Source organism: Protopterus annectens, chromosome 5.part1, assembly GCF_019279795.1.
Source record: "Protopterus annectens isolate FY-2018-M chromosome 5.part1, PAN1.0, whole genome shotgun sequence".
Taxonomy (NCBI): Eukaryota; Metazoa; Chordata; order Ceratodontiformes; family Protopteridae; genus Protopterus; species Protopterus annectens.
In genome coordinates this window covers 408,844,254-408,870,144 of record NC_056736.1, presented here as the reverse complement: position 1 = coordinate 408,870,144, position 25,891 = coordinate 408,844,254, and the positions used below count along the sequence as shown (strand labels likewise).

Here is a 25,891-nt window from a genome sequence, read left to right as displayed (position 1 = left end):
CTATTGATTTTTTTGCCTCATCTCTTTAGTAAGCCATGGTGCAGTTTTAGATTTTGTTTGATTCGAGCAGGCAGGAGCATGTAGATCTAGGATTTCAAGAAATTTCTTGTTAAAATATGCAACTCTCTCCTCCAGGGGGAGGTGTTTTAGCATAGACCAATTACAGGAGATATGTTCATGTTGGAATTTGGCAGGGTGAAAGTCTTTATTGTTTCTGACTTTTCTGATTATGGGAAGTTGTGGGATAATGGCTTTTTGCTTAATGACATAAGTGAGGAGGTGGTCACTTAGGTTATTGGGAAGAGTATCCACAGTATACAGTTGTGGGTTGCTATTTACAAGAACCCAATCGAGTATGGTTTCTTTTTGGTTGGGTTTACCTAGCCTCATTAGGGTAGTTATGGTTTGTGTGAAAGCATGCAGGTTAATATGGATAGAGGGGGATTGTGAGGAACAGGTGCCCCAGTCTATGTTAAAGTCACCAAGCAGTAGAGTTTCTTGGGGGTAGTGACATGATAGCCAGTGGAGGGTGTCTTCAAGTTTGTCTATGTTGTTGCCTGGGGGATGTACATACAGATGATTGCATTTATTTTTGTTAAGCTGTAATCTTTTGGCAAAAATCTCATAGTTGTTGATCTGAGGTGGCTGATTAACAATTCTGGTCACATTTAACTCAGATTTGTAAAGTATAGCTACCCCACCACCCTTCCTAGAAACATGATCCACCCTGTGTATATTACACCCAGGAGGCAACACCTCATTATCAGTTGTGTGAGGTTTTAACCAGGTCACTGATAGAGTATTTCCAGGGAGTGGACACCTAGGAGAGCATGCAGTTCATGTATCTTATTTTATTATTAATGCTCCTAATATTAAGGTGACAGGCCAGGAGAGAGTTTGTTGGTCTACTAATTCTAGTTTGATAGTCTAGGTTGCAATTGGATGGGGTATATTCATCAGAGGTGGATGGATCGGGGGTAGGGTGAATGTCACCACTGAGTATGAGGCTGGGTTTGTACTTAGTAATAAGCCTCAGAAGTTTAAGAGTTTGTAGTATTGTCTTGATCTAGGGCTGTGGTGCCTGGGTTTGGTATGCTGAAAGAGTGAGCAAGGGACTGAGTTGTTTCCATTTTTATGGGCATGGTTGAAGGTGGGATGCTTTATCTCTGGAGTGATAGTATCACCTTTAGGGTATTGATAACCAATAAGCATATGGTTTTTGTACAGGGTGAGTACATATGAGCCTAGCAGAATGGGTAGTAAATAGTATTGGGACATTATGAGAGAAGGAGAAAGGTAGCTGGGATCAGTTGTTTGACTGACACTGTAGTACAGGAACTGATGACCAATTTAGGTATATTAGAGTGGGAGGAAAGAGTATGTAAGTAAGAGCTGATAGGAGGAGGAACAGGGTGGAGAGGGACTGGGGGTGAAAGCTGATAGGGTATTGTAGTAAGGGTGTGGTTAGGTACCTATAAATGTAGAGGTACTGGGGTGGGTGGGAATTGGGAGCAGGGAGTGGAGCAGAGTGAGCCGCAGGCGAGCGCAGCTGGGCAAATACAGACTGTAAGTGTTTCCTTATGCTTAGGTAACTTTATCGTAGTCTTTTAAACCAAGTTTACACTAAATGTATGTTATGCTGTATTTTTAAACTGCTTTTAACACTAGGTTGTAGACTAGGGTTAGACTGTAATTTGTACACTTGCAAGGGGTTTGTAAACTACAGGTTATGGGGGCAGAGTGCAATTTTCAGGGCTAAGAGCTTTAGACCCAGGTCAGCAACTTACAGAATATAGTATTACAGTGCATTTTAAGTGCAAGTGTTTCCTTATGCTTAGGTAACTTTATGGTAGTCTTTTAAGCCAAGTTTACACTAAATGTATGTTATGCTGTATTTTTAAACTGCTTTTAACACTGGGTAGTAGATTAGGGTTAGACTGTAATTTGTACACTTGCAAGGGGTTTGTAAACTACAGTTTATGGGGGCAGAGTACAATTTTCAGGGCTAAGAGCTTTAGACCCAGGTCAGCAACTTACAGGATATAATATTACAGTGCATTTTAAGATATTAACCTTAGCTAATTGAAGGACTGACTTTGGTGAATAGTTGGTGGATACTGGTTTTCAGAGTAGCTTTCTTCAGTTAGGAGATTATTTTACTAAGTTAATTAGAGGGGGTCTTTGGTTTGGGGCTATTTGATTGGGTTGTTAAATTGGGGAGGACTTTGCCATCAGAGTAGGGCATGATTTTAGTATTTTGCTAGTAGTGCAGCTTTCACAGAGAATACAAAAGATAATGTCAACTACTTTTAGGTGAGAAAAGGCAAGAATATTGATTAGCTCTAGCCAGTTTAAGTTTCTATCTACTTGACAATGGTGTTTTGCATCACAAATAATATGCCATGCATAATGTTGTCAATATAAAAAAATAAGCGTATGGCTTCTATAAAACTCTGACATTTATCTTAGCAGTTGTTAAAGTTGGTTCAGTCTAACTGTTCTTGGGAATCTGCAACTTCATTAAAGAATTGCCTATCTTAAAATAGAGTATTACAATGCATTATGAAACAAGAACCTTTTCTATAATGTACCAATATGTCTTGTTCAAAATCTAGTTTGGCTTCTTTTACATAGCATTACCTTATTATGGTGATGAACCTCCATGAAAACCATAAAATGACACTACTATTCTATACTGTACTGTTTGCTAAATATGTGTTGTTTATGGATCTAGGTTATCTAGAAAAGCATAACCTGTCAGAATGATAAAACAGTTGAAAAAGTCATCTGATGGTAAAACAGCTAAAATCAATTTACTGGGGGTGAGGGTATTAAACCCTTTCATCTAATCTCCCATTTTTTGCATCTTAAATAAAATAAGATAATTAAATAAATCTTAAATATATTCAGAGCAGAACAGTTGCAAAGCATGGTATCTAATGTAATAGCAAGCAGTAAAAATAATTACAGAGAACAGTTTACATTAACAAGAAATTTTAGCTTTTCAATTTCATCTCTTAGTTTGTATCTGCATATGTGAAAAAATATTCTGTTCTATTCCTTCAAAGTATACTGTTTTGCAAGAAGCAAATATTAGTTGAATAAGCCATATCAGTAAGTGGGTGCATATTAAATCAGTGAAAACTCACTTCAACAAATGGCATTTCATCAGAAATGCTGTTCATTGAATTCCTCTCTTGTGAGGTCACAAATACCAGGCATTTACACGTTTCAGAGTAGGTGGAAAATCTGGCCAACTCAGAAGCATGTTCACTATAAGGGTACCCTACTTTAAGAATGGGTAAAAGCAGTTTGTTATGTCTGCTGTAATCGACTGATAATCTTTCCTCCATGTACTTCCCTGTTTTTTTTTTCTTTTTTGTTTTTCTGGCTGCAGTGCAAAGTTTGGTAGTGTCTGCTACCAGATGTGGCCATGGCAGCAGCTTCATAATGGAACTTACCTGGGTAAACTACATTGAATGAGAGGAAGGAAGTCTTCAGTCTAGTACATAGGATATTATAGTGGAACTGTATTCCCACATGGCCATGACATAAGGACATTCCCTAAATTTATATCTTATATCTGTCATATCCGCCACACACCCCACTTACTGCACTTTGACGGTTTATTATACCCTAATTTTATTCTTTGAACTGAAGTTTGGTATTTTTATGTATAAACAGGAGAAAATGTGCAATAATTTAAGAATTTTGGGGAGTCTGAGCTATCCCTCATCATTCTCAGACTCCCACAAAGACTTAAATTCTTGCACATTTGCTGAAGTAGTGTGAGACACGTTTGTAAGGTGAGAATCTTGTACAAGTATGCTGGATTGAAAGGAGCTGAGAAGTTTGGAGAGTGAAGGACTTTGTACATATATTGTTGAAAGGGGTACATGCCATGTGTGAATAACCTATCTCCCCATATTTATTATAATCAGCTTCAAGATCAGTAGAAAAAGGGGTAGAGCCCATTAAGGAGTTACCAACTAGCCATCATATTCAGCCAGTTCACACAGTTCACTGGGTTAATTCATCCATCTATCCTACTTCCACTTTTATTACCAATTTTAAGCTGGGTTGCACAACAAATCCCTATTGAGGCTTCTAAACATTTATAAAAACTACTGCTATGAGGGTAGTGCAAACTGGCAGAGTACACAAGATAAACATTTATAACACTATGGGAAATATATTCAGAATTATTATCCTATGTTGCACTTCATTTTCACCTTCAGTTGTTTATAGTTCTTACAGGTCCACTAATCATACCTTGGGTCAATAAACCATTTCTCTAACATGTTGTATGTGTTTTTATTTGTTAATGCATTTGCATTTGTGCCCTTTCATTTCACTGTATTTCTTCTCAACATGCAACTGACTCAGTGGGTCTCATGATCAGTGTGTTTTAAACACATCGGTCATTTAGCTAATTCATCAAAAATGACTTGGCCAGAGTTATAACTGTATTGTGGAAAACTTGTGTATCAGTCTATTCCTACCTTGTGTCGGTCTAGTGAAGATAAAAACTCCAAGTCTGTGGTATCAGATATCCCTCCATGTAGTATCAGGACCTTGTAGTCAATAATTGTTGCTAAGGGTAGCCAGCTGAAGACCTCCTGAAGAAGCTGTAAAATCTCTCTACCATGAGACTGGAAGATAAGTACATTTGTTAATTAGTATAATAACATGTATTTTTTATAATACTGCACACACCTGCCTACTCAAAATATTATTCTCTATAAATCTGCTAGAATAACTTGCATATAGCATAACTTGCACTAAAAAAAAATTTTATGCACCTTCAGATCTTTTGCAAACATTGGTTAACAGGCTTCACTCAATACACTCACAGGCATGCACTTCAGCTACGGTGCCGCACCATGGACATACTGTTGTCGCATAGTTAATGTCATAGGCTTGCTGCAGTCATGACTTTATAAGTAGTAGATGATTAATATTCATGGATGTATAATGAATTCACAGTTTACTGCTGCACAGAGAACTACCCAATATTAAATTTTGAGTAAATAGGTGGTAAAACCATAATAGTGCCATAGCATGTTGGCTAAACTTAAAATAAAAAATGTGATTGACTTCAGAACATCTACGGGTTCATAATGGATTCAAGCATTAATTTGGTCACTGTATCCATCTAATCACTTAAATTACATAGTATTCTTCAATAACACATGACAGCAAAACCAGGAAGAACAACATTAAAAAAATGTAACATATTGTTAGAGTAACATATCATTAGAGTTTTCATATACTGATAGCAGATAAATCATTATTATGCAGATAACCATACTAAACAGACTGGCTATTATTGGGAATGCCATTATCAGAGTATCCAGAAAGGTTCTGAGGCCCAGTGCTACAGGCAGCATAGGCATCACATTTGGAAGGGCTGATACTGATTAACAGGATCTATCCAAAAGGGTGTTACTATACTTAGAGAAGTTGTTTGCAAAGTTACGTTGCAAGTTTTTCGCATTATTTTTTGCCAATATTTGAAAAAAATATTTCATCTGCTGGAAATGGAGTCAGTATTTATGGTGTTAAACAAGCATATCTGCATGGGTTTGATGACTGAGGCCTTCATATGGTACTCTGTCATTATTATCAAGCAATACTACTTAATTACTAGTCATTTGAAAATAAACTAGTCTTTTCTCCTCCTCACTTTATAAAAGTATTCTTAGTAATTTTTTCAGCAGCTCAATCTCTTCCTATTTATATATTTGCTTTAATAAATCCAACTTTGTTAACAGCATGCACTGCAACCATAAAACAAAGTCTATGTGAGCACACTGTTCACAAAGCATCAGTTACTGCGGTGGGACAGCTTATGTAAAAAAGAAAAATAGAGGGTCACTGATGTCACTCACATCTCTACTGTGTGGTCCACCAAAATATGTTCCAAATTTTAAAATGTAGATAAGACAGGAAAAAACACTGGACTATTTGCAAGGTATTTGAAAAGTGAAGGGGTAGGTGGTAAGACATTATATTGTGCCAACAAAAAACAAGTAATCACTGTGGTATCCCCGAAGTCTCAAAACAACCCATTAAAGTGTAGTGGGTCTAAAAACAAAACAGTCTAAGATACTTCTCTGTGTGGAAGATTTTCAGTCCATATATTTCTAGTTAATCACTGTATATTAATCAGATGTCTGATCTGATTAATATACAGTGATTAACTAGAAATATATGGACTGAAAGTCTTCGACACAGAGAAGTTTCTTACACTGTTTTGTTTACATTATATTGAGCCCTATATAGGCTACATGTTTGAAATGTGCATTCTTCTGAGTGCAGTGGTCGTACGGAAGGTTTTGGAATGAAGAAATAGCAGTTATATCACCAACCAGAGCTTGTGGTAAATTTGCAAATTTGCACTACAATTGCCTGATTTCAGCAGGAGACAATAAACCTTAATAGTATCTGCCCAGTAAGTGCATTCCACATTTTGCCTTTCTTCCAGCTACGTTTTCTCTCTTTCCATTTCATTTTTTCTTGAATGCCCTCCTGAATGGCTCTATGGATTATTTTTCCCTCCACTTTTCTGGCACTTAATTCCATGAGTGTCAATCCTTTCTATAAAGACATACTTTTACAGATCCAAAGAGTAGTGTTGGACCCTGCAGTCTCTTGCTAGTGCCCCCTTCCCCTTTAAATTTGGTTACAGATGCGATATTCTTCCATGGTGCCATGCAGAAATGTACATAAACCCCTAACAGTATCTCAGATTTTAGCAATGATCTACAAAGGATGGGAACTCTGCCACTTCAGTAGTAGTAGTAATGGTAATATAAAACAGTTATGAAGTATTTGGGAGGGCATGGTCCCCTGCACCCCCAAATGTGGAGGACTGCACCCTCAACATGATGGGCTGCATTCCCCACTTACTTGACTTACCTCAAAGCATACAGCATCAGGAAAGAGAAAATACTTGTAATTCCTTCTCCCCTGCTGTCTTATGATCTTGCTCTAGTTATGCATGTATTGGGGGGTGCAAACTCCCTCCAAACCAGTAGCATGGGGAACAGACTTAATCTAGCAAAATCATTGGCTTGTCTTATTGATTAAACTTATATGAAGTCAATATATGAAAGCCATTGTTTGACATATTAATGAGACGCTGCACTGTTAGTGGAATTGCAGCTTCACTATGAATGGTTGATAAGTCAAGCCGTGATGAATTGGGTTTCAGTCAATTCAAGTAAAACCATTTTATGGGCTCGTTCTGTAAGTTAATGCATGCCATTGGTATGGTTTACATCCAATCAGATTTAAGATTTCTAAATCCATTTTTAAAATTTTTTAAAAACATTGCTTTATCATATTTAGTCTGTCACAAGTAATACCACAGCAGCACAAAATCATATCAGAGGCAGACATGGCTCATGCCACTAAGTCTTCCAGCCAGATCTTTCAATATTTATTTCCATAATAGCCATTCATATGCTTTTTGGAATTTATAACATTGCAGTTTTCCCTTAATGAAACTGCAACTGTATTCCATTTGCCTACCGCTCTATATGAGAACCAGTTAATATTTCTACTTTTTACCACCCTTTATGAGAACTAGTTAATGTTTATATTTTCCACCTTTTATAAGAACAATTAACTCTATTTTTTTTTATTTAGAGCTTCATTGCCCACCTTACTACTGTATGCTAGCCCTAATCATGCCTCCACCCCTAACCCTACCTTGCACCTTACCATTAAAGAACCCTTTCCATAACACTACCACTAAACAACTCAGGCTCGGGTACATCCGCCATCAAAAACACAACACTAAATGTATTCCCTTGCCTAACTCTTACTCTAACCATAACCCACGAACAGTTGCACATTCCATGCCTTAATACTAACACACTTCCCTGTGTCTACATTCTGACCTGTCTGCATTCTAATACAGTCATTATGAGTTTCTGCATTCTGAATGACAACCACAGACTGATACCAAGTTTTCCAAACCTCAAGACCTTGGTGAAGTTTATCAGGTTTATTTATTTATTTATTTATTTAACTAACATTTGTTTACCAGGAAAGTCTGACTGGACACAAGTCCTTTTTCAGTGGAGGCCCGGGGAGAAATGCTCCAATTATTATAGTCATTTAGAAGAAAACTCAATCATGGCAATAGAACAAAAGGGTAACAAAAGAAAGTCATATGGAACAAAGGCTCATTTCTTGTTAAAAAAAGTCATAATGGAGAACTGTAAAAAGGGGAAGAATATAACTATGTCATAAAAGCATTTGACAGCATACCACATTCATGGATAAAAGAGTGCTTACAAGTGTGTAAGACACACCCTACACTGATCAATTACATTATAGCGACTTGAAGCAGTGGCAAACCACTTTGTGAGTGATGATAAAGGACAAATTATTATTCCCAGGTTAAAAGTTCAAAGGGGAGTATTCCAGGATGGCTCTTTGTCAACACTGCTCTTTTGTCTTACCCTTAAGCATTCTACTTAACAGATTTGGTCATGGCTACAATTTGGCTCCCAGAAAACAACAAAGTGTAAAGACTTACCTTCTTCTTTGTGGATAATTTAAAACTATATAGTTCATCAGACAAGGAATTGAAAGCAAAACTACAAGTGATCAAAACTTTCTCAGATGATATAAGAATATCATTTGGTCTTGATAAATGTGCAAAAGCTGCATTTAAAGCAGGAAAGCTGCAGCACCAAGAAAATATCTGTCTGGGACAGGAATGTGATATAAGGGAACTTGAGCAAGAGAGAGAGTGTATAAATATTTGTGAATTGGTGAAGGGTCAACAATAGAAGATGAACAAATGTGAATAAAACTTAGTAAGGGATATTTTAGAAGACTAAAATTAATATTGAAAACAGCTTTGACATCTAGGAGCAAAGTCCAGGCAATAAACCAATTTGCTCATCCTGTCATAACTTACAGTTTTGGATTGATTGACTAGCCCCAAAAGGTACTGGATAAGTTGGACAAGAAAGCAATACAAATGTTCCATGCTTATCAAATGATTTAAAAAAATCAGTGTGTACCAAGATTATATATTCCCCGTTCTGAAGGAGGTATGGGCCTCCTCAAAATTGATTACATGTATAGATCTGCAATCACAGGACTGCATACATATCTGCTGACCTCACAAGATCCAAACGTAGTGAAAGTTTTAAAACATGAGGCAAATAAGTCTAAGGTGACTTCCCTGCTTAGTTTAGCGGAAGCACATCAGCATCAAGCAGGAATGGAAATCAAACCAGAAGTAGCTAAAAATCAGGCAGCAACCGAATGTGCCAAAAAAAAAAAAAAAAAAAAAACAGAAGAAACAATATAAGGTAAAGGATCAGAAGAGAAGACAAGAAATGTGGAAACTGCATAAATATAGTTGCAAGTACAGAAAACTCTTGGAACAACTTCATGCTGATCAGGACTGAATTAAGGAATAGTTAAGGAGAAGTCAATTTAAACCAAAAGACAAAAGGTTAATATTGGCATTCTAGTGGTTCATAAAGCCCATTGAACATGTAAGAGAAACAGAAAAATGCAGGTTTTGCAAAACAGTCACACATCTTGTTGTTGGGTATGATACACTCGTGGCAAAAGGACTGTACACTGAAAGGAATGATAATGTGGCAATATTGCTACATTGGGGATTGTGCAAACATTATAATATTGAGGTAGCTGAGAAGCATTGGAAACATGAGCAACAAAGCATTACAGAAAATGATGAAGTTTACACATGGGATTACCCATTATCAACAGCTCAAAAAATAGATGCGAGAAAACCAGATATAGTACTCCAGGAAAAGAAGACAGAAGTAGCATTGATCATTGAAATTGCTACACCCAGTGACTATGGTGTCTTGTGTACAGAGACACAAAGTCATAAAATACCAGGATCTACAGGCAGAAATGAGGGCAATGTAAGAGAAGGATACCCAGACAGTTCCAATAGTAGTAGGAATAATGGGTCTTATAAAAAAGAATATGCAATCATACTTAGATATGTTACCAATACATGTAAATCCATACAAATTGCAGAAGGAGTCATTATTGGGCACATTGCAGGTGCTGCAAAGAGCTCTTCTGGCTAACATCAAAGATTGAAACAATACTAATTTCAGGAACTTTAATCATACTTTGACTTAGGAATGGCATCCATTCCAGTCATGGTATTGGAAACATAAAAGACTTGGAGAAATTAAACAGAAAGTCATAAAACACCATGATATGCAAGCAGAAACTAGAGCAATGGGGGATAAAGACATTTAGAAAGCTTAGATAGACATAGGAGCAACAAGGTTAATAAAAAAGAATTTTCAGGCATACTTAAATCTGCTACATGGTACCTAACTATATCTGAACTGCAGAAGAAGGGAATTCTGAGTACATTGTAGGTGCTGCGAAGAGCACTATTGGAAAACATCAAAGACTGAAGCAGTACTAATTTCTTGAACTCTAAACATCCCTGACTCAGGAATGAATCCATTCTTGCCACAGTATTAAAAAATATTCAGTGAAATTAAAACAAAGGGGGAACCTTTGCACAACACTCCATGACTTCTCCCCAGGAAACCAAACCAAAAACAGCCAGCACCATTCTTTAGCTTTCCAATAATAATTTAATATATTAATATTTCACATAAAAGCACATCCTGCATACCATTTTTGGCTATAAGCCTTTATCAGTGGATAATAAACACTCATTACATCACATTTAAGTACCCATATCCCAACCCCCATTGGTTATTATAACTGCTCATTAAGCCCTGGTGCACACAAAGCACCCAATTTAATATCTATATCTACAACTATATCTGAACTACAGAAGAAGGGAATTTTGAGTACATCATAGGTGCTGCGAAGAGCACTATTGAAAAACATCAAAGATTGAAGCAGTACTAATTTCTTGAACTCTAATCATACCCTGACTCAGGAACAAATCCATTCTTGGCACAGTATTAAAAAATATTCAGTGAAATTAAAAAGGGGGGGGGCTTCTGCACAATGCTCCATGACTTCTCCCCAGGAAACCCAGAAACATCAGCCAGCACTGTCTCAAGCATCATCCACACCAGTGTGTCATTATCCAAGTTTTCTTCTGCTGACATCATTATTTTACTCCATCACCCTCCATTTCCATGATATCTGCAGAAACCTCTGCCTGCTCTTTCACTACTCATACTCCTGCCTTAGTTGTTGTTGTCCTACATGCCACATCTAGAGGAGTGGGGATCGTTCCTTGATCTTGCTTCTTAAGCACTATTGCTTTTTCAATGCACTTCTTTGATGAGGCCCAAGGGATTGCCATGCAATGGGCATCTACTATGGGTGTGTCTTGGTATGTCTTATACTTTCAAAAGTGGCATCCCCTCCATCTGCTCTACCCATTAAAAACAAGCACCTTCATTTTCCCTTGTGCTCACTGTAAATTCTAAGTAGAGATCCCACCCCAGGCATGCTTCCCCATAGAGCTCACTGTAAATTGCACATAGAGATCACACCCCAGGCATGCATACCCATAGTGCTCACTGTAAATGCTAAGTAGAAATCACACCCCAGGTGTGCATCTCCATAGTGTTCACTTAGAATTCTAAATATAAATCACACCCCAGGCATGCATCCCCATAATGCTCACTGTAAATTCCAGGTAGAGATCACACCCCAAGCATGTATCCCCATAGTGCTCACTGTAAATTCTAAGCAGAGATCATACCCCAGGCACTGCCTCTCCCTCCTCCCCAACCAGCTATGTCCAGTGTCCAAGCAGTCAACTGCATTTTGTAAAGCTGAGTTTTAGTCAGATTTTTCTTACTATGCCATGATGTTGACATACAATGTCAATGATGTCATATCTTAGTACCAGAACATATAATATTCACCTCAAAAAGTGTTAAGACTACTCCCAAGAAAATGTACCAGTTTATAGGTTCATAGGTAGATACTAGGCTTTTGGCCCAAGGACCTACATAAGCCTAGCCAGCAAGGTTCCATAGCTTACACCACCCAAGAAAGTTATTTTCCTGTGTCACTGTCCAGCAGAGACACAGAAGTGATCCCCAGAGTGTATTTCCTATTTCCCATCCACTCATCAAGATTTTTCTTGAAGAGTGCTAATGAAGAACTTTGCTTGACATAGATGGGTAGCTTGTTCCAGAGTATAGGAAGTCTCTGGGACAGGAATCTATCCCTCCAGCATGTCCTGTTTATTGTGGTGACAAGGTTTAGGTCCCTAGAGTGTGTAGCTCAGAGGGATTGGGATTTCTTTAGGTGTAGCATGTCCAACAGCTCTGGGTCTGACATAGCTTTATATGTTAGGCAGAGATCACCTCGGAGTAGGCAATATGCTACGGAGTAAAGCTGGAGTTTTTTGAGGCAGTCAGAGTAGGGCATTTGTTTGAGGCCAGTAATCCTCTTTGTGAGGTACTTCTGTGGCCTTTCCAGCTGCTGCAGATGTCTTGTGAGGTACATTCCAAAAGGGGCATTGTACTCTATAATGGGTCTAATGAGTGATGAGTAGAGGGGAACAATGACCTCTTTTTTCCTGGATGAAAACCCTTTTATGATGAGGTGTGCCATGTAGAAGAACTTCCTGACTACTGTGGCAATGTGACTATCAAAGGAGAGACTACTGTCTCAAAGTTCCATATCTGAACATCACTGATCAGTTCTTAAAAAAAAACTAATTGATTCTTGGTTCAGCAAAGAGCCCCCATGTTTCTTGTTTCCTTCCTTTTCCAACTGATTAACCAAAACTCTTTAAGAGAAAATATCTACAACCCCTGGTCTTATCCAAACCATGACCCAACCCTACACTCAGTCATTTCCAGCATAAAATGCAGCAATCATAGCTTTTATGTAGTCAGCCCCTTAATATGGCAATCCATACCTCTTTCTCTCTTCAGAGCACCTCATTGGCCCTTTTCAAGAGAAATATTGATGAGTGGATGGGAAATAGAAAGTTCACCCCGGGGATCACTCCAGTAGTTCTACTTGATAGAGGCACCGGGATCTAACGGCGGCATGATGCCAGGGCACTTCTGTGGGCTAGGCCTGTAAAGGCTCCAGGGCCATTGGCCTAGTACACACCTACGAACCTATGAACCTATATACTACAGCTGAGAGAAGCCATTAAGCTTTGCCCAGCAAATGAGGCCTAGTGCCACTCCTTTATGACCACTGATTTAGCCTAACCCCTGACAGGAAAAGCTACTCCTTCACTACAGTTTCTCCATATCCCTTTCTGAAATGACCGCTCAGACCACTTATCACCCCCTTACCCTTCATCCCACCTTTCTATCCACATCGCACATATCTCTCCCACATCCTGCAAATCCTACCATCTCTCATTTATAGTCTCTCACTCTGTCTTCAAGTAAGTAAACTGAACACTAATTAAGAAGCTGCTCAGTATTACAGTCTGGCAATGTGTAACAGCTTCCTTGACACAGTGTACAACCAGATTAATGTAGCACTGACCTTTCTCTTACAATGTGTTTGCACTGCTACAAATTTTAGTTTCCAATGTCTAATGTTCAATGCTTGAAGCTTTCTACCATGTTGTTCTACTATTTCCATTTGTGGTTTTCTTATACCTACATCAAGCCTGAAATTGGTCTTTTTGGATCAGTACTCTACCTGGTTTGCAACAATTAATAAATAAAATAGTCTTTTTTTCCAGACACATTGAGTAAAACTTAGTTACTGTAATGGCATTCAAGAAAGGTAGAACTGTATGTGTAAAAGATAAAGAAATGACATAAATGTATTCCAGAATCATAGAATGATAGATGTACTGGGGAAACTATTAATTTAATCAGCCTTTGACTTACTTGGACTGTTGTTTTTGTCTCTAAAGTAAGGGGATATGTGTGTGTATATATTATATATATATATATATATATATATATATATATATATATATATATATATATACACACACACACACACACACACACAGATATATATATTATATATATATATATATATATATATATATATATAAAATATATATATATATATATATATATATATATAGACAGAGATATATATAGATAGAGATATAGCTATAGATATATGTATATGTTGAACTGCCAGAACATTGAACCACATATGGCCGAGACCATATGCATGAAACCTCGGAACATCAAAACCTAGATAAAAAAATACTTTTTTTTTGCTGCAGCAGGGGGGGCTATGCTCCCCTGCAACCCCCACACCCCCTGCTACTTAAATATACCAACTCTGAGATCGCACATACATTGAAGTGAATCGGAATTTTTCCCTAAGGTGATCTCCATGGAAACAGATTGATGTTCTAAAAAATGATGTTTTCTTCTTGGTGATCCATGGTTTGATGTTCCGGCCATTCAACAATCTGAAGAGTATATATATATATATCTATATATATATATCTATATATATATATATATATATACATGCATGCATATGTAGAGAGAGAGTATAGGTCATCATGCAGTCTTTTTAACATGCTCTGAATACAATTAACTGTGGCAAAAGAAGTTAGTCTGTGAAGAGTGAAGAATAACAATGTTAAAATGGATAAGTGCCATGTGTCTGTGTGATGGGAAGGGCACATTATGTACTCATGCTATTATGCTGTTGTTATGGCTGTAAGCTTACACTGTGATGAAAATAAGGAACACAAGGTTTATCTTAGAATTCATCTATATAGTAACAGTGGAGGTATAACAGTTTGAAGATAATAATAAATGCTGCAAGAACAGTATGTTATCACTGAGCTAAAGTATAAATGCATCAGTTTCCAGCTCATTTCAAAGTGCACTATCCAGTAACACAGCCTAGTCTTAATGATCTAGATGCCTGCCATTCACCTACCATTACATTATGGTCAAAGATCAAACAAAATAACTGACTTCTCTATTGACAGTGGTCATAGCTATGTAAACAAATGCTTAAGGGGTTGCAGAAGTGAAATATTAACAGGTTTAAAGCAAATCATCTAAAAAAGTCCATAGGCAAAATGCTAAGTATTGCCCTGATGCCATTTTGTGTGCACTGATCATGATGGAAATGAATGTGCCAGAATATCCAATTCCAGTAATATTTTCCTAATCAAGCAGTGTTATTCAGTAACAATCCGATGATATGCACAGAGAAGTATATGAAACGTTAAGCAGTTCAGTGAAGAAAAAGTTCTGCATAAACTAGTGATATGGTAACTGATGGGCAGGCTACAAGTTACATGATGGTCATTGGTCATTGCCTGACTTTTCCTCCTTCCTCTCATTGTCACTGGTGTTACTAATACTGCTGGCAGAACTGACACTAACAGCAAAAATCAGAACAATACCAGGGGTCACTTAGCAGTATTATGCAGTTTGGGTATGAAAAAAATACAGCTCAACATTTTTTTTGGAGCCTAGGGATTGTTTTAAAGAAAAGATCTTAATTTTTAATTTTCTTCAAGAAAATGTTAACATCAGAAATATTGATTCCCTGTAGTCACAGACAAATAAACTGAATTACAGATATTGCCACTTGCCAATAGAAATATAGATATTTACTGGTCATGTAGACTTGGACTTTCAATTGGCTGTATTTTATTGTTTGCTTCTCAGGGCTTGCACTACGCTATCACAATAGTTATGCTGTAGGGACTAGCTGCCGATGACTGAGCTAAGTGAAAAAAGTAAAGGCAAATCCTTCACCTACAATTTTATTCTTGCTTAAGAGGAATTTGCAAAAAAAAATGTGACAACGTACTTTAATCTGTAAGCTATATCACAGGTTTTATTTGTTTATCTCTGTTGTATGTTATCATATTTGCTAAGCTCTCTCCCTTTTACAGTGTTGTCTTGCACCAGCCATACACATATGAGAGGATAACTATTGGAAATGCATGAGTTCAGGTTTTGATGCGGCTGTAGCTCCACTCACCCTCCATCCTAATTTTACAAAATAAACAAAACAAAACATTTTATTAACTTTAGTAGTTTTATGAATTGTGCAAATGGCTGCTGTCAGGATTTTGGAAAGACTATGACACAGTGAACTGTTGAAAGAATAATCTGTTAGATTTGCAATGAAACATGCTCGCTGATGAAAATCAGGCCCATTTGGATTACACTATTTCTCTCATGTTAATCTGCCAGGTAGTGTCAGTAAATAAATAAATAAACATTATTTTAACATCAACAATTAATTGCCAGATATGTCAAGGTGGGACATGTTATTTTGCCAAAGACAGTGAAAACTGCAGACAGTATTATCAATGGCTAAAAGCAAATTTCATTTCATGCAAAAGCTTTTGTTATCAGTTTTGGGATAACAAAATTAGATTTGTTAATCCATTTCTTTGTGTTGATGGCACTGATGTCAAGGTTGTATTCATAAGTAGATAAAGAAGGCACTAGAAAATGAGTGAGCATCACCGACTCTTGGTGGCATTTTATCCCGTAAGTGTTAGACTACGGAATTAGTATAAGTTAGTATAAGTGCAAGACCCACATGTTGGTATGCAAAGGGGATTGCCCCCATGCAGAAACATCAATTTAATGATTTGGGGTTTTAGGATGTTAGGTAGCATGTGTGCAAACTTCATTATATTTTTATCAATAGCAATGGCTACATGAGTTGTTTTACATTGTAGTGGATTTCACTAATGTGTGTAAATTTTAGCAGATTTGTTGTCTATGCATACCTCTCAACTGTCCCTGATTTTCAGGGACGTCCCATTTTGACTCAAATTTTAGCTCTGTCCCTCTTAATCCCTCCTAAAACTAGTAACTTTTGGAGGAAAGGTGGTGAATTACACTTAATGAATAATGACAATAATTAAGAATTATAGACTTCTTTTACTTCAGAAAATGTGTATTAATTCATATGCTCTGATTCTGTCAATGTTTCAAGTTAATAGCACTAATATTTTAAAAGTGTCCCTGATTGTCCCTAATTTTTTCATGACTTGTCCCTGATTCTGTTGAAATTTGTCCCCGATTGGTTGAGAGGTCTGTGTCTATGTAGTCAGTTTTCTGACATAAATCATATTAAGGTGCCATCACCTGAAAGCGGTATTTTGCTATTTTCTTACTTTTTTCAAGTTGACAGTCCTTTGTCTTCTTGTGTAAATGTGATCACATCACATGATTGACAAAAATCAAATCAAATTGGTATGTTTTGCAAACACATACGATATGAGGAGGTTGTAATCTCTGGATGATGTGCAGGAGGGATTGACAATTATACAATGATAGCTTGTTAGTATTCAAAAACATGTACGTTGATAGGTCAGTCCAACCAGGGCGCCTGTTCTAAATCGAGTATATACGAATAGAATGAAGTCCGGTCGCTGAAATACCATTGAGTGACCAGACATTTTGCCTCATATTTTTAGTTGTTCCTCATAAAATCTGTGGGTTTCTGACAAATCACTGAGGAATGAAGTCACTAAATAATGATACACATTTCAGTTTCAGACTTTCTTTCCTTCAGTCATTGCACAATAACACAAATATTATTATTATGGTAGCTTTCTAAATTTATAAGAGCAACATTTTCGATCGGTCCCCTTTTGGAGTCTTTGCCCCCCCTTTATTTATGGCTTTGACCACATTTCTTGAGCTATGAGATTGAGTGGTATGTACAGAGGGCAGAGCAAATACAAGAAAAATCAGGTATGTTTTGCAAAACTAAAGAAACGTACCTGATTTTTCTTGTATTTCTGCCCTGTCTGTCTCATACCTCTCAAATGTCCAGATGTTAAAATTAAGTTAATAAAAAAAAAGAAAAAAAGCAATAGAGATCTTCTGTCCTCCATTGCTTGTTTCCCACAGTACTGATGTACTGTGCAAATGTGGGAACATAAGCCTAACACACGTGCGCTTTACATCAACAAATGCAGAAGAATGCGGAAACAACATGGAGGAACACCATGGGTACAAAGACGTGGTTTAAGAAAGGTAAGTAATTTCTTTCTTAAATGATGTCATTGTATTAAAGCAATAACTGACTCATGGTGTTGGTATATTGAAGATTTCCCCACTATTGGCATTGTTTAATCACTGGGATTACACCCTCATGACTAAACCACGCCAACCATAGGTAAATCTTAAATATATCCAACCCACTTGTCAGTTATTACTTAAATGAAACATGTAGTGTAGATCGTGATTGCTAGCAGTATCATGAACATGGCTCAGCAGCACACTATAGACGAAACAAAAGCTGAATGAGAAGTGGGCAGCACTCAGAACTGAAAGGAGTGTTAAAATATTTGTCTGAATGTTTAAAACATTTGTATATAGTGAACAACAGAAAAGATAAAAAAAAAACACAGTCCAAAGCAATCCTCTGTTATTTTGCTAAATACAATAAAATATGATATGAAAGGCAATAATTAGCTGGGATTAATACCTGCTGCATAATGCGTACTGGACAGCTGAGGAATGGCGAGGGGAATGTCTGGAAGCAGCTACAAATACCCACAAAAAGCCTTTAACTGTATGAGAAATATTCTGAAAAGATTGAACTTTGGTACTGCTGCAGTGCTAAAGGTAAGAATATTCCTTAGGGAGAGGGCAGGAGGCGAAAATGTCCAGGAGATGACAGAGTACAAGAAATACTTCATGCCCTGAAGCAGGATTGATATTTAAGTGTGATCCCACACAGCAAAAGGTTTACCTTTAGATGTGCGTATTGCACACAGGCGTACAGCACTTGTGTGAAAGGCAGTCTGCAAGGTCTGCAAATGCCGAATGGAAAAAGGTTTGAATGTGCAATGAGCGAATGCACAGTGAGATTTGCCCATTGCACATTCGACATTCTGGGGCAGACTGCACTATAGTGGGGATCGGGAAATGGTTCCTTTCCCTACTTTAGTGCAAACTTGGAGTTAGAATAATAAATTGTGAGGAATGCAGGGGGGGTTGCCCCCCTGCTTTACACTTCATTTTTTTTTTGTTCGCATTAATGTTCGAAAAACAGCAAATCTGCTTTTCGATTTGCTGTTTTTTGAACATTACGCATTGTCGATGTTTACACTTTCGTGATTTTGAGTCGCTCATATGAGCACTCTAACCACTGTGATCCGAGTTTTTAAAGTTTAACCTAGCAATATATAGTATGAAGGAGCATAAAGAATACTTAACCATCCTAGTTTGTCCATTTCTGTAAATGTTGGATAAACATTGGGTAAGCTGCAACTCATACACATTATTTCATTTTTTCTACAATAAGATTTGCCTTATGTTTGTACAATGCACTACTGAATTACAAAACTGTTTAGGTTCATAGGTTCTTAGGATAATACTAGGTTATTGGCCCGGAGGCCCTTATAAGCCTAGCCAAGAATTTTGTCCATGTTCCCATAAAGTCAGCACCTGTTTTCCTGTCAAGCAGGGACACAGGTGGGATCCCCGGGGTATATTTTCTGTTTCAAATCCAGTCATCCAGGTTCCTCTTAAAGAGGGCTAGGGAGGTACTCTGCTTGACATGAAGAAGGGAGCCTATTCTACAGATGGGGGATTTGTCGGGACACAAATCTATCCTGCCAACAAGTTCTATTAATGTTACAGAACAGGTTGACGCCTTGCATGCAGGTTGCATGAATGGAGTTTGACTTATGGATATGCAGCAATTCCATCAAGCCTGAGTCTGAGATGGTCTTGTATGCCAGACACAGGTCACCTCTGAGCAGTCTGTATGAGACTGAGTAAAAGGACAGGGTTTTAGCCTATCTGTATAAGATAGGTGTTTGAGACCTTGAATTTTCCTGGTCAGGAACCTCTGTGCCCCCTCCAGTTGCTGCATGTGCTTGGCAAGGTACATGCTAAAGGGGTCATTGTACTTGATAATGGGTCTGATAAGGGAGGAGTACAGGGATATTATGACCTCCTTGTTCCTGGATGAAACATCCTTACTTATGAGGTGGGCCATGTAGAGAACTTTCCATACAATGGAGGCAACGTGGTGGTCAAAAGTCAGGTTACTATCAACCTGGGTTTCCAAGTCCCTCACTACTGATTGCATGCTTAGTGCATTGTTATTAATGTGATAATTAGTGGGGATGCCTTTTTCCCCAAAGGAGACAATGATACATTTCTTGGCATTCAGTCTGAGGCCATGTTTCTGGCACCAGTCATTAGTTTGGGTAAGGCCCTCTTGGAGAATGTTCACATCACTAGGGGAATTTAAGACAGCACCCAGCTTGCAGTTATCTGCAAACTTGGTCAGCCACAGACCACTGGTTTTGGCTTGCTCCTCAGAAAAGAATATCCCAAACAATAGAGGCCCCAAGACTGATCCTTGGGGTACACCACCCATTACAGGTCTACTACTAGAGGTGGCTTCCCCTGTTTTGATGGAGTGGGTTCTATCAGTGAGCCATTTAGCTACCCATCTGGTAGCATATGGGTTGATGCCTAGCTGAGAGAGTTTATCTGTTATGCCTGAGTGGGAAATAGTGTTGAAGGCAAGATAGGCAGTGTGCACCATCTTCCCCTCGTCTGTGGCTTTGTTGACTGTTTCGAAGAAGTCAACCAAGGTCAACAGGCATGATCTCCCTTTGACAAATTAAACTGAGTGGGGTCAAGTGTTTTGAGGTTGCCAATGTCCTTGTTTATAAGGTCCATGATAATGCATTCCATGACTTTGCAGATCAGGCTAGTTAAGCTGATGATCCTATAATTGCCTGGGTCAGTGGATGCTCAACCCTTGTGTAGAGATATGAGAGTGGCTGTCCTCCATTCAGCTAGGACAAAGCTGGTGGTCAGGCTTTGGTTGAATAAGGTGCCTAATAGAGCTGAGAGCTCATGCCTGAATTCATGTAGGATACAGTCAACAATGTTGTTGGGTCCCATGGAGACTGTATTTTTTGCCTTTGAGAGGGCATTTAAGACCTGCTCCCTGGTGATGAGGAGAGGGGGGTAGGTGCTGGGGATGTCCTGGTTTACTGAGGGAGGTAGGTGGGTGAGGTTTTCACTGAACCTGTCTGCCAGCAGGTTGTCTATATCAACGACGTTTGTGTATGTGGTGTTACTGATCACCAGCTGTAGGCCAACTAATTTACAGACTCACTGCCTCTTTATGAAAGCTGTATCAGACATCCTCTACTTTTTATGTTAAATAATAATTCATTGACTCTGAGATTCAAAAACATGCCTTTCTTGATTGTGCTAAGGGTACCTCAGAGATAGTACAGTTGTGTAAGTTTCACTTATCATAATAATAGATGTTCAAATTCCTCACTGTTGCAGTAGCCTTTGGCTACTGGGGTTGTATCCTGTCCAGGTTAAGACAATCAGCCAAAACTCTGGCTCCCTTCCAAACCTTCACTCTGAGTGCTGATTGGTACACCCATTTGTGGAGGGAAATTAGCATTCCAAGTGAATATTACTTCAGAATTACTTCAGGATTTTGTTATCCATAAGAATAGGAGTGTTCTCATCTAAAAAAAATATATATATATAATAGAAATAAAGTTTGTATCCCAACCAAAAAACTAAAAATAATGGGGGGGGGATAGATGGAGGTGCAGCTACAACAGAAGAGTGTAATTTAACATCAACTGTTATGGTAAGTGCAACTTATACAACTGTACTGTTCATCACTCTCACAACTATAATATCCCTTAGTTATTTACCAAAGCTTATAATCACTCTCACAACTATAATATCCCTTAGTTATTTACCAAAGTGTGTCATCACTCTCACAACTATAATATCCCTTAGTTATTTACCAAAGCTTGTCATCACTCTCACAACTATAATATCCCTTAGTTATTTACCAAAGCTTATCATCACCCTCACAACTGTAATATCCCTTAGTTATTTACCAAAGCTTATCATCACCCTCACAACTGTAATATCCCTTAGTTATTTACCAAAGCTTGTCATAACTCTCACAACTATAATATCCCTTAGTTATTTACCAAAGCTTGTCATCACTCTCACAACTATAATATCCCTTAGTTATTTACCAAAGCTTGTCATCACTCTCACAACTATAATATCCCTTAGTTATTTACCAAAGCTTATCCAACTCAGGAGGAGGAAGAATGGGGATCCAGGAGCCCCTGGAGAATGGGCCTACCAAAAACAGTTCATGACCTGGAAACTAAATGCAGTGAATCATGCTTTGTAAAAGTATGTACAAAGGACCTTGTAATTGCCTCTAGAATGTTTCAGTACTACACTCTTTTCCAATATGCCATCAAGGGAAACAAGGCTATCTTAGAATGCATCTTAATTCTCCCAGGAAATTATTTATCATTGTGGGAATAACAAGAAAAGATATAGCAAGGAACAGCCAACTGGAATTATTGGAATTGTCACTGGCTGTTCTTTTCAGTCCCGTAGTAGGAATGCAACAGTGGTATAGCTTTTCTAAAGGACTTGGTACTAACAAGATAATGCCCAAGTTGCAAAAACATGGCCAGAGTATATAGAGTATATTCTCCCTTTCATTCAAATTCTGAAAGAGATGGACAGCTAGATTTAAGAAACAAACTGAAGAACTGGATGCCAAAACAAAGCAAGTAAAAATGAAACACTGGCAGTTGAAGTCCCAAAAAGCACCAAACATGAAAATGATGTAGAAAACTGTAGTTTAATGTTAATAAAAACAATAAAGATAAAATCTATAAGCACTTTCATTAAGACTGTGTTAACTTCATCAGACAAGGTTTAAAGTGCAAAGCAACCATTTAAATACATATAGAATCAATCTGACTGGGCACAGGGGAAACTAGCTGATTTGTTAATGAAAAGAAAATTAAAAAATTACATATTATTGACCATTGGATGACTGTGTTTCAACCTGAAGCATGTTTATAGAAAGATGTGTAAAAAATGTGTAAAAAGTATGTGCTCTAAAGAATATCAGTATATGAACACATATAAATCATTACATCCAAGACAAACATTTGAACAAAGCAATTAAAAACCTTATGTTAGTATCTTGAAACTCATATTTAAAAAGGTTTCTTATAAAATCAAAACCAAGTAATGTGCTTGTGCCAAATGCTTTGCTTTATGTTATTTTGTTCCAAGGGCCTTCAATTTTAAAACAGGAGTGATGGATGTTCTGTCATTAATACCAGGCCACTTATCTGTGTGCAATGAAATCTGCCATCTGAATTCCTTTAACTCCAGCTGAAGTCCCCAAGGTTTCTTATCACTAATATCCATGTGGTCAATAGCCATAATCCTAAAGTTGTGGCTGGTGTTATCCTGGGAGTGCCTGGCTAGTGCATTATTCATGTTATTCTTCCTTACGGCGTAATCATGTTCATAAATCCTGGCACTATATTTTCTTTCTGTTTTGACTATATAAAACACAGAGCACTGGTCACATATGGCCACAGAGACAACTGCCTTCGAGCAACAATTGTATTTCCCTTTTACATTGAAATCCATATTGTTTATTGTAAATTTAGTGCCAGTTTTGACCTTATGACACCAGTTACAAGACCCACATTTATACATGCCCAAACGGCCTATTGTAGTATAGGTGTGCCCTTTCCTAAAGAGGTCTTTCAAATTTAAACCCCTCCTGTATGCTACTACTGGTTTGTCACCTAGGTGGGTTCTGATGTCCAAGTCTTCCATTAAAATGTCACAATTTTTATAAAAAAATTGACATCAGGTTATGTGAATCAAAACTGTATGTGACTATCAGAGATCTAAGGAAGGGACTCCTGTTCTCATCTGATATTCTCGTCTAAATATTGGGTGAGCTATTGTCTAAAATTTGAACACCAACTATGGGCTTAAAGTAACCTACTCTTCTTTTCTCTATGACTTCATTTGTAAGTTTGTTGAGCAACTCAACTGGGTAAGCCCTCCTTAAGAACATATATTTCAAATTACTACACTCTGAAATAAAATCGTCCTGTCCAGAGATCATGCGGGCAGCTCGGACTAGTTGCCCTTTTACCACTGACCTCTTTTGATGTTTAGGATGGGAGCTGGTGTAGTGCAGAAAAGAATTTGAATAAGTTTCTTTTCTGTGAATTCTAGTGGCATACCTTTCGTTATGTGTATGTTTATACAAATGAACATCAAGGTAGTCCATGTAGTCTGAATTAATGACCCAAGTGAACTGTAAAAACGTGGTTGTGTTATTGAGATATTCTAAAAACTCGTCCAGTTCAGAGGAAGACCCCTTCCAAATTAAACTGATGTTGTCTTGGTACCTGTAGTACAATTTAAAACTAGAATGGTAATGAGACTGAAATACAAAGTTCCTCTCCTAGTGTGCCATGACCATGTTCGCAAATGCCCCACCACAAGCTGATCCCATGGCCACTCCAGTTGTTTGCAAAAAGTATCTGTCATTAAAGGAGAAGTAATTGTCATTTAAAACAATCTCCAACAATTCTAAAATTAAATTAATCTTCTCCTGAGCCACTTTATATTCTAACAACAAGTCACGCACCCATTCTAGGCCAATACTTTGTGGAATGACAGTATACAAATCTTTGACACCTATTGTGACCAATATATCATTCATGTTCATGCTGTTGTACATGCTCCACGTAAAGAAATCCCAATCCCTCCGAGCTACACGCTCTAGGGACCTAAACCTTGTCACCACCATAAACAGAACATGCTGGAGGGATAGATTCCTATCCCAGAGACTTCCCATACTCTGGAACAAACAACCTATCTGTATCAAACAAAGCTCCTCATTAGCACTCTTCAAGAAAAATCTTGATGATTGGATAGGAGATAGGAAATTCACCTCGGGGATCACTTCTGTGGCTCTGCTTGACAGGGGCACAGGAAAATTATTTTCTTGGGTGGCAAAAGCCAGGGTACCATTTGGCTAGGCTTATACAGGCCCTAGGGCCAATAGCCTAGTACCTACCTATGAACCTATGTTGCAATCTATTTTGTTAACCTGTTCTAAAAAGGTCCAGGAATCCTTACATATATGGATTTCCTTTTGCAGTATTTTCTTGAGCTCATGGTCTAAATATTGGGCACAAGCCATGGTAATGGAATCCCTTCCATCCACTAAGGGTCTCATGGGAGGGTCTGAGAGACCCTTGTGGATCTTGGGAATGCCAAAAAACACTGGAACCTTTGGACTAATGATGTTCAAGTAGTTGTATAAGGAAATTTCAGTCCTTCTCTCTAAAAATATATCTGTCAGTTGGCTGTAGATTTTCCTATATGCAGTGTTCAATTCATTAAGGGAAACATCTGTATAGTTTGTAGTGTCCAGGATGGTCAACATCTTAGAAATATATGTGGAAGAATCCATAATTACCACCCCTCCCCCCTTGTCAGGTTTCATAACCCTTCTATCTTTTCTTGCAACAATAATAAACTGTCATGCTCTCTCTGGTTCATATTAACTGAAATGTGGGCTGGCCTATGTTTACTCTTATTTGAGCTGTTTAAGTTATATAGGTCAAGCTCACATAGTTTTTCGTATATTGCAAGCTTAGGGTATAAAGGGGATTATAGGTAGAACTAATTTTAAAGATGCTGCCACTACTTACATTAGTCTGTGGAGTGGTCTCATGCAATAAGCACAAATTCAACTTTTTAAAATAAATTTTATGATCTATCATTGTGTCTGTGACATTGAACTTTCTAGTAGGTACAAAAGTCATTCCTTTCGAGAGTAAGTCGACTGTGGTCTCATCTATAGACAAATTAGAATAATTATAAACCGCAAAGTCTTTCTCATGATGAGAGACCACTGTAAAGGTGTTTGTACCCTGTTCTAAACCATCACCTGCTTCTAAAAAGCCATTAGTGAAAGACTCAGTACAGTTGTCATTGGCACAAGAAAAGTCTACTGGAATGCTTAAGTCCTCCAGTTTTTGTTCTTGGGCCTGGCCCCTTGAAACACCATAGGTTGAAACACAACTTGAGGTTGTCGTCTGTTATTGTAA

The 25,891-nt window shown here is 37.8% G+C and overlaps 1 protein-coding gene across 3 annotated transcripts in view; it reads right to left on the bottom strand.

Moving 5' to 3' along the window:
- PPEF1 (protein phosphatase with EF-hand domain 1) overlaps positions 1 to 25,891 on the bottom strand; it is an 829,637-nt gene that overhangs the window by 279,941 nt on the left and 523,805 nt on the right. For all 3 annotated transcript variants that reach the window (XM_044073062.1, XM_044073063.1, XM_044073064.1), the window contains one exon: positions 4,503 to 4,652. In XM_044073062.1, the coding sequence (XP_043928997.1) occupies positions 4,503 to 4,652 (150 nt within the window). The remainder of the gene's footprint in view (positions 1 to 4,502; positions 4,653 to 25,891) is intronic.